Source organism: Callospermophilus lateralis, chromosome 11, assembly GCF_048772815.1.
Source record: "Callospermophilus lateralis isolate mCalLat2 chromosome 11, mCalLat2.hap1, whole genome shotgun sequence".
In the NCBI taxonomy this organism is placed as follows: domain Eukaryota; kingdom Metazoa; phylum Chordata; class Mammalia; order Rodentia; family Sciuridae; genus Callospermophilus; species Callospermophilus lateralis.
The window spans coordinates 33,408,990-33,418,639 of record NC_135315.1 but is presented as its reverse complement, the minus strand read 5'-3'; the positions used below and the strand labels follow the sequence as shown (position 1 = coordinate 33,418,639).

Genomic DNA, 9,650 nt, shown 5'->3' with positions numbered 1-9,650 from the left:
ACTTAGAAAGACCCTATCTCAAAATAAAAAATAAAAGGGCTGGGGGTACAGCTGAGTGTTAGAGTACCCCTGGGTTTGATCCCCAGTGACCTCCCCAAAAAACCTAATTATCACTGATAATGGGCAAATACCATATAACTTTAGATGTTATACCCAGGAAAGACACCATATTGCTTATGAAGTTTTCCATTCAAATACATCTAACCACAAGGAAACACTAAAGAATCTCAAATTGAAAACTTCCTATAAAATAACTAGCCCATATTATGATGGTGGGGGGGTGGTGATTAATGCTGTAAAGGAGAAAGGAAGATCATTGAACGAAGAGAAGATATACTAGAGAAGATATTACTGGGACAACTGATGAAATTTGAATACAGACTATATATTTAGAATGTGTGCTTAATAAATACTGAGTTAAAAGAACTCTCTTTTTAAGAATACATGCATACTTCTATCCCATTTAAGGAAACACACTGACAGCACATACCTAAAAAGACAAACTGACAGGACTAAACAATTAATGTGCAGAGACAGTGTCCAGAGCACTATAGATAAAAGTGAACAAATTAACAATGCTGAAATGTTCAGAAAAACAATCACCACTCACCTTCAAGGAAAGGCACAGGGATTCGGGTCCTCATGTGATTTTTTTCAAGAAAGGCTTTAAGGGCTGGGAATATACTCCCTGATGGCCTAGCATGCACAAAACCCTGGGTTCAATTCCCAATACCAAAAAAAAAAAAACACAAAAAACAGCAAAAATCTTCTAGTTTCTAGTGCTGGACATAAAGCTGTTTAGATGCCAAAGGCAAAACCTAGAAAAGAGTAGTTAGTTATACCTAAAAGAAATTCAGACTCTTGGTTTTTACACAAAAATATCTAAAAACACACATTTACCATCTTTTAAGTTTTAATGACACTAAAAGCTTTATTTAACAAACATTCAGTGACTACTATGTGTAAAGCACTATGCTAGGTGTCATGAAAGATACAAAGGTGAAAAAGACACAGTTCCTGCCCACAAGGAGCGTATAATCTAGTGAGGGAGACAGACAAATACACAAATAACTAGAATACAAGGCAGTAAACAAGAGTAGGCAAGTGCTGAGTGTGGCCTGAGTGTAATACTAACTTAGCCTCAAGGTTCCAATTTGAAACACTGGTGAAATAGTGTTGGCTTCTTTGAAATCCCATTTCAAGATCAACATAATAGATGTTTAAATGGTCCTACCCAAGCAGATGGAAGCAAGAGAGTAGGTCGTGTGAAGGGGTTGCTTGAAAGCACTACCAGACCTACATACATGGTGCTGATACAAGTATGTAGGTACAGCTAAAAAAGAACTTTTATATATATGTGTGTGTGTGTGCGTGTGTATATATATATATATATATATATATATATATATATATATATATATATATCATCTGTCCTTTGGTTAATGGCTATAGCTACTGTTTTAAACAATATATTTTTATATAAAAAGGAATTTGTATAACCCCAGAAAAATCAATTTAAGGATTAATATTAATTCAAGAAAGAATCCTGACATAGGCAATTTTATTTACTATTTGATTCTTTTCTCTAAATATCTATAAAGCTCTGTAGCAATTAAACAGACATCTAAGTATTGCTGAGTAAAAACCTCTTATGTTCAGCCTTCTGAAGGAAATGGTCACATACCTGATATAACACTATTCTAATAGCAACAAGAAGGCCTTAAAGAGATTTAAGGAAAATAATTTTTAATGCTTCAATGCAAATGGAATACACGCTGATTAAATACAACTCAATGTTCTTAGAAAATATCTCAATAACAGCGTTTGATACCAGTTAAGGCCAGCAAAACTGAAGTGAGGAAAATATTACATGTATTGTCTTTCACTGGTTCCTTGTATCAATGCCTATGACCATGCAATCCAATCCAATCTTTCAAAATTTCATTTGTTGGTATCAGTGAGCTTTGATTTGCTTTTAGCTCATAGGCTAATAACAGATGCTGACCACTTCCTCTTCATAGTGCTGTCTGAAATAACTGGTAAAGTAGAAGCACATTTCCTGGCTGCTTTTCCTACTTCCTGAATTGGAGTGTTCACTGCTTAGCCTGTTTCCTTCAGTGTGTCACTGTGGTCCTGTGTCCTCTGCTGCTTTCTCTCAAGGAAACGAGCTCGTGCATCTGATATGGATTTGTCATCATTTCTTCTTTGCATTTTCTTTAGGATTTCTTTTGATATTCCATCTGAAAATATTACAAATTAATCCAATAAAAATTTAGTTTTGAGATTCAACACTAGTGGTATTAACATAAAGAGATGCTCTGATTTTTCAATGTTAAGAAAAGGTAAAAAGAGAAAATTACATTTTGCCCCATCAAAAGTAATAATGTGAGTTGGGAATGTAGCTCAGTGGCAGAGTGCTTGCCTAGCATGCACAAAGTCCAGTACCACAGAAACAAAACAAAAAACCCAAAGAAACTATGTAGTCTGTGGTTAATAACTAAGAACACATGGTCAGGAATGTAGCTCAGTGGCATAGTACACTTAGCATAACAGTGCAATCAAATACCTAGTGGATAACATTTCTGAAGACTCTCCTATGGATTGTAGTACAAAACTTTTCACTGTTCTATTTCCCAGTTATGTTACATAAGAATATACAGTATGATCATCAAAAAGTTTTAACGAGGGCTGGAGATGTGGCTCAAGCGGTAGCGCGCTCGCCTGGCATGTGTGGCCCAGGTTTGATCCTCAGAACCACATACAAACAAAGATGTTGTGTCCACCGAAAACTAAAATAAATAAATAAATAAATATTAAAAAAAAAAAAAAAGTTTTAATGAGCCAAACCTCACACATGAGGCTGAGGTAGGAGGATCATAAGTTCAAAGCTGCCTCAGCAACTCAGCCAGTCCCAGTCTCAAAAAAAAAAAAAAGAAATAAAAATAGAAGAAAAAGGGGTGGGGATGTGGTTCAGTGGTTAAGTACCCTGGGTTCAACGCCTGACCCAAAAAAAAAAAAGTTTCAATGAAACTCTCTGTGTATGTCAGCTGATAATTAAATGATTCACTCACCCTTCAGCTGCTTTACATTTTCCTTATTTGTCCACCTCCTTCTTGCATCTTCCCTCACTTCCCGACGAGCCACACTGCTCAAATCGTGTGCGTTAAATTCATGCAATTTGGGTAACAAGTCTCTCACCCATTCATAACGGATAGGACACACAATTCTTGCGTAGACTTTGGTGGTAACTAATACCTCATGAAAAATGATCCATTCAAGTTTGGTTTCCTGTTCATGAAGCTACACAAAAGAATTCATTTAAGGATGAAAACTATAACCTGTCTTATTCTACATTAGACCAACTAAATAATAGCTCAAATTTTTCTGAACTAATTCCTATCTTCTTCAAACAGGAGGCGGGAGGCAACTAATACCCTTACAAGTTTATGTAACATAGATACATGTAAATTTAACCTCAAAATGAAAAGTAAATGCATTTGTATATTACTTATTCCTACATCTTTATTAATGCCTTCCCTTTATTAAAAATAAGGTACTTACTGCTGAGGAAGGATGAATGTGAACTGGGCTTCCACGCCCATCCATTGTGCAAAAAGTTCTCCCTACAGATCTATAAATAGAAAAACCAAATGATAAAGACCAGAACAGTAGAACAATGAAGTAAAAAAATGAACAATTATAGTATGTTCTACTATAAAGACCACAATAAGTAGAAGCTTACCTTTTTTTTTTTGAAGAAAATCACTTTATACCAAGAAATATCACAATAGTTGGTTTAAGAAAGCCACACACACACTTGCCCATACCTAAATTTTTACTCTCTCAGTGACTACTATATAGTATGAACACCATCTTCCATTGCTGAAACAATAAAGCTATTAATAATAAGTTTAACTGAAGTTTTACACTTAATACTTTCACTACTAATTGTATCTTTATGCTAAAATAAATGGAGCTGATACTCCATTTCTTAAATTTGAATTTCTTTAAATTTTTTTTAAATTTTAATTTCTTAATTAGACTAATCCATTTGCAAGTCTGTCAGAACCTCACTAAAACTTTAAGAGCTTAATGTCACATCACCCTGTTTCTGCACACACTACTACAAAAATTGTTCCTAATCTCATAGGAATAAAGGCCAAACAGTTGCTGATTTTCTGTGCCGGCTGGGCTCCCAGAGGCTCCTGGTAAGTGATGTCAAACCTGAAGGCTCAGCATGACATCCTCCACTGCCCCAATGAAGGCATGACCCAATATTTGCCCAAAAGTAGAGCTTATACCATACCAGCTGTATTGGATGCCATCTGGGTTATCAGCAGACTTTGCTGCAGGGATGCAGCATCAGGCGAGTTAGCTGCAGATATAGGACCACTACTGGCAGCTGAATTGCTGGTGCTGGCTTGACAGCTCTCGTTTGAGGTGCCATGGCTGGCTAGAGAGGCCATGCAGGAAGGTGCAGCTTTGGCTTCCACATGGCATCAGAAGTATGCAGCAGCCAGGCACCTAAAACTTAAGAAACTCTGCTCAGAGGTTTAAATTTATTCAACTGACACTATAAGATGTCTACCAATTCATTTCAAATCCATGATACAAGTTAAACAGTCATTTTAACTAAGAATAAGCATTTCAGGTCAACAATTAGTAATATTAATGACAATGTTGTATTTGTGATTAAGAGTTCCCAAAATGTTTTCATAGCAAACTCTCAAAACAACCTATCAATTTTGAGAGCCATGCACTTTATTCAAAGCCCAAAACTAAGACTCAAATAAATTAGCTAGCCGACTCAAGATCTCAGAGCTAATACATGATGAAACTAAGTCCTACATATGTATTCTGTCTTGAATATAGTACTTTTTATTTTTTTATTATACTGCATTTGTGCTCAAAGGGTTGACTTTTTCACTAAAGTATGATAATTAGAAAAATCTCATGTATCATTTTTCTAATACATATACTTCACTTTAAATTCTTATCCTTGTTTATACTTTTCTACATAAACGTCACTCTAAAAACTTGTCTTTCTTTTTTTTGGTACTGGGGATTGAACTCAGGGGCACTCAACCACTGAGCTACTTCCCCAACCCTATTTTGAATTTTATTTAGAGACAGGGTCTCACTGAATTGCTTAGTGCCTCGATTTTACTGAGACTGGCTTTGAACTCTCAATCTTCCTGTCTCACCCTCCCCAGTGCTAGTATTACAGGCGTGCACCACTGCACTTGGCTCAAATCTCTGTCAAAATAATAGCCCTAGTCTAACTTGCAATTGAATTTCTGCAGTATTTTACATATATTCCTCTTATAGTCCAGATCAGACTGACTGCCTTATAATTATTCACTTACCTATCTGTATCCTCTATTAGACTTAAGTTTCATCAAGAATGACTGGGGCTAGAGTTGTGACTCAGTGGTAGAACACTTGCCTAGCACTTGTGAGGCACCGAATTTGATCTTCAGCACCACATAAAAATAAATAAATAAAAATAAAAGTATTGTGTCCATCTCCAACTAAAATATATATATACACACACACACACACACACACACACATACATATTAAAAAAAAAAAAAAAGAATGAAGCTCATATTCTACTTCACCTTTCTATCTGCAGTACCTGCCCAGCATTTGCATGTACATGGCAGGCGACCAAAACATATTTTTTAAATTCTCAAAAAAAAAAAAAAAAAAAAATCTAAATTTTAAGGAAAGTTAGAGGTATAATATAAAAACCTTCTTTACCTAAACTACTAAGAGTAAGGTGCCAACCTGATGCGCCACCCACCATCCCCAAAAACTTGCGTGTGCATTTCCTATAATCAAGGACATTCTACTACATAGCTATAATTCAACTATCAAAGCCAAGAAATTAACACTGATGCATTATTATTATCTAATCCTCAGATGCCACTGACGTTCTACCAAATGTCCTAATAATATCCTTTAAAGAAAAGGACTGAGTTCAGAATCATACATTACCTTTACTTTACATGTCCCATTAGTTTCCCTCATTCTGGAATACTTCCTGTCTTTCTTTTTGTGGAGCTGGGGAAGTCTTTCTTTTGACTTGCTCCCAGTCCCTCTCAGAGCTAGGGTATGTGTGTACACTATTTACATACACGCAAATACTTATTACACACACTATTTTTATTCCCAAATCAATTTATCCATTCATCTATCAAGTACCATCATAATTTCATTATGATAACTTGAAATTCCAAATCAACTCAGAAATTGTTTGTTTTCTCACCTTCCATATTTCTAACTCTAATTATCAATATACTTAGCTATATGATCTATTCCTCTGTATATAATGAATTTCACATACCAGTGTCATACCCTTCCTATGAAGATACCCTCATCACTACCCTCACATCCTCACATGCCAGATCAAATAACCCCTCCACAAATTGTCTAAAGTCTGACATTCCTTGCCAAGCTACCCCTTTCCTATGCCATCCTCAACCTTTTTGGCTCTCATCGTCCGCTTGGGGCCACATCTCTACAAGAAAATCATTGTTACTTGCCTTAGGTGATAAACCCATGCTGGACCTGCCCTACTCTGGGCCAATGCAGCTCCCCCTGTACAAGTGACAATTATGAAAGAGCTCAAAATGGAAGTCATCATCACCTCAGAACTTAATTTGAATCTCCAATCTTTAATATTAAATAGTTCAGTATTATAACCAAATATAGTAGTGTTCTTGATCCAGCCCTCAAGCTTATATTGCTTACCTTCGAGCTACATTTTTGAAATATCCTGCACAAAGACATCTTCGTAGTACTTCATGTTTAGGGCCTTCAAAGGTCTCTCTTGGGAAATCACTTTGCTGTAGATAGAATATATATTCAGTAGTAAACCTCACAGAACAATTCAAAATTATCTTTTATTTTGAAAAATCCATATTCTTAAAAGACTTCTGCTTCTGGCCAATATGATGCAAGAAGAACTAGATTTACCCTTCCACCTGAAATAATTAAGACAGATAAAATACATGAAATAATGATTTCCAGAACACCATATATATCAGGCAACAGATGATTGTGACCCTTGAGAAACAGGAACTGAAGCAAGCTCAAGGACTGCCCAGCCTACCGTCTTTCTTAGACCAAGGCACAAAAAAAGAAAACCCAAAATGAAACAAAGAGAACTCCCCGAGTTGAGGAGACACAGCTGAAAGACCAGGAAGACAAAGGTGAATGAAATTTACAGTAACAAAAGAGAATTGCACATAGATCTGCAGAAGGTCCTCAAGTGTTCAGCTGAGTATGGACTAGTTTATGAATGCGAGGAATCTACTAGCTAGAGAGGTATATTCACACTGTCAAAGAATGGTACCTGTCCCTGTAAGTCAGCTAGAATATCTCATAATTCATACGGTTTTGTGTAGTGTACACAGAAGGGTCTTGCTTTTGAAGTAGGGAATAACTACTTCTATACAGAGCACTGTTCTGATCCCACATAACAAATCTTATAAGCATGACTCCCCACAAAAAAAATCAGGTTCTAATAACTAGAATAAGAAAACATCCAGCACCCAGCAAGATAAAGTTCACAAGGTTTGGCATCAACTCTAAGTATGTGAAGAAATAGGAAAATACAACCTATAATGAAGATATAAATCAACCAACAAAATCAACTCAGAACTGACATAGATATTAATTATACACATATTATAAATGGACTACATTATGTTTGAAAAGTTAAGTGGAGGGCTAGGGGGATACAGCTCAGTGGTAAAGGGCTTGCTGAGCATGTATGAGGTCATGGGTTAGATTCCCAGCACCATAAAGAGAAAAAAGGAAGAAAGAAAAAGTTAAGTAAAGACCTGAAAAAAACTTTCCAGGTCTAGAGATAAACAACATCTAGATCTGAAAAATACCATGGATGGAATTTATGACAGATTAGACACTACAAAAGAAAAGATTAGTGAGTATAAAGGCAAAGCAAATAGAAAACATTATTTAAAATAAAAAGACAGAAAAGTATTGGTTACTGGAGAATGGGAAGAGAGGGAATGGAGAGTTATTGTTTAATAGGTACAGAGTTTCAGTTATGGGATGATGAAAAAATTCTGGAAAAACTTTTTATATTTTCTATCTGGAGATAGAAAGTACCAAGGATCACACAAGAGTGAGAATGTACTTAATGACACTGTACTTAAGTCACAGAGGCTGGTCTCAAACTTGGAATCTTCCTGTTTCAGCTTCCAGAGTTGCTGGGAGTACAGGCACATGCCACCATGCCTAATGCCAATACATTTAAAAATGATAAAATTCTTTTTTATGCTATATGGTCTACCACAATAAAGTATAAAATTGAAATAAATTATGCTAAGTAAAAAGAATCCAGACCCCCTCCCAAAAAGTACATACTGAATGATTTCATTTATATAAAATATAAGGAAATGCCAACTTATGAACAATCACAACAGGCAGATCAGTGGTTGCCTGGGTAAGGAGGAAAAGGGAAGCCTATGAGGGAAGATGAATGGATTACAATAGGACATGAAAAACTCTGGGAAGTGGGTGTGTTCATTATCTTGATTGTAGTGACAGTTTCACAGGTCTGTACAAATGTCAAAATTATACACTTTAAATACATACAGTTTGCTGCATATAAATTATACTTCAGTAAAGCTATTTTAAAATATCCTCATTTCTGCAGATAAATTTCTTCATTACTAATAGGAATCATTCACAGGGTCAGGGAGATGACTGTATGCAGAAAGAGAAGGTGGTAAGAAGTAACTATGCATGTATCAGTTAAATTCCATATGGAATATATAGGCTAAAAAGGCTACTTAAGGAAAAAAAAAAAATAGCAATTACCTGTTTAAGCTTCCTGATTAGCTCTCGAAGTTGGGCTTCCACACGAAATGCAGAAAATAAGCACCTCCAATGAATCCAATGTTTTTGGCACCACGAAGCTGGAGCTCCACTAAAAAACAAAAATACTGATCTCTTGAAAATATTTATAGTGAAAGACAATTTAACATTCTCATTTCTTATTTTATTTCTTTTCTCCCCTCATCCCCCAGTACTGGGAATTGAGCCCAGGGGGTGCTCTACCACTAAGCTACATCCTCAGACCTTTAAAATTTTTTTTGAGAGAGGGTCTCACTAAGTTGCCGAGGCTGGCCACAAACTTGCAATCCTTCTACCTCAGCCTCCCAAGTAACTTGAATTACAAGTATGTGCCCAGTTCCTGGCTCTAACATTCTCACTTCTCTGACAAGAAGAAACCACCAAACAATTGTCAGCTTTCTAAAATTTATTTATTTATTTTGATACTTGTAGATAGACAGATGCCTTTATTTTGTTTGTTTATTTTTATGTTGTGCTGAGGATCAAGCCCAGTGCCTCACATATGCTAGACAAGAGCTCTGCCACTAATCTACAGCCCCAGCCCAATTGTCACCTCTTTTATGAGATCTGTTAAATTATTAAGAAGTTTGAAGGGCTGGGGATGTGGCTCAAGTGGTAGCGCGCTTGCCTGGCACACGCAAGGCGCTGAGTTCGATCCTCAGAACCACATAAAAATAAAATAAACATGTTGTGTCCACCGAAAACTGAAAGATAAATATTAAAGTATTCTCTCTCTCTTCTCTATATCTTTAAAAAAAAAG

General features: G+C 36.0%; 1 protein-coding gene across 1 annotated transcript in view; it reads right to left on the bottom strand.

The window, feature by feature from the left end:
- Positions 1–904: 904 nt before the first annotated feature.
- The window catches only part of Dhx40 (DEAH-box helicase 40), a 43,305-nt gene continuing 34,559 nt past the window's right edge, over positions 905–9,650 (bottom strand). The window contains exons 14-18 of the mRNA XM_076870053.1: positions 8,854–8,962; positions 6,757–6,851; positions 3,562–3,631; positions 3,072–3,300; positions 905–2,240 (exon numbers count right to left, since the gene is read on the bottom strand). Of these exons, the coding sequence (XP_076726168.1) occupies positions 2,101–2,240; positions 3,072–3,300; positions 3,562–3,631; positions 6,757–6,851; positions 8,854–8,962 (643 nt within the window). The 3' untranslated portion in view covers positions 905–2,100. The remainder of the gene's footprint in view (positions 2,241–3,071; positions 3,301–3,561; positions 3,632–6,756; positions 6,852–8,853; positions 8,963–9,650) is intronic.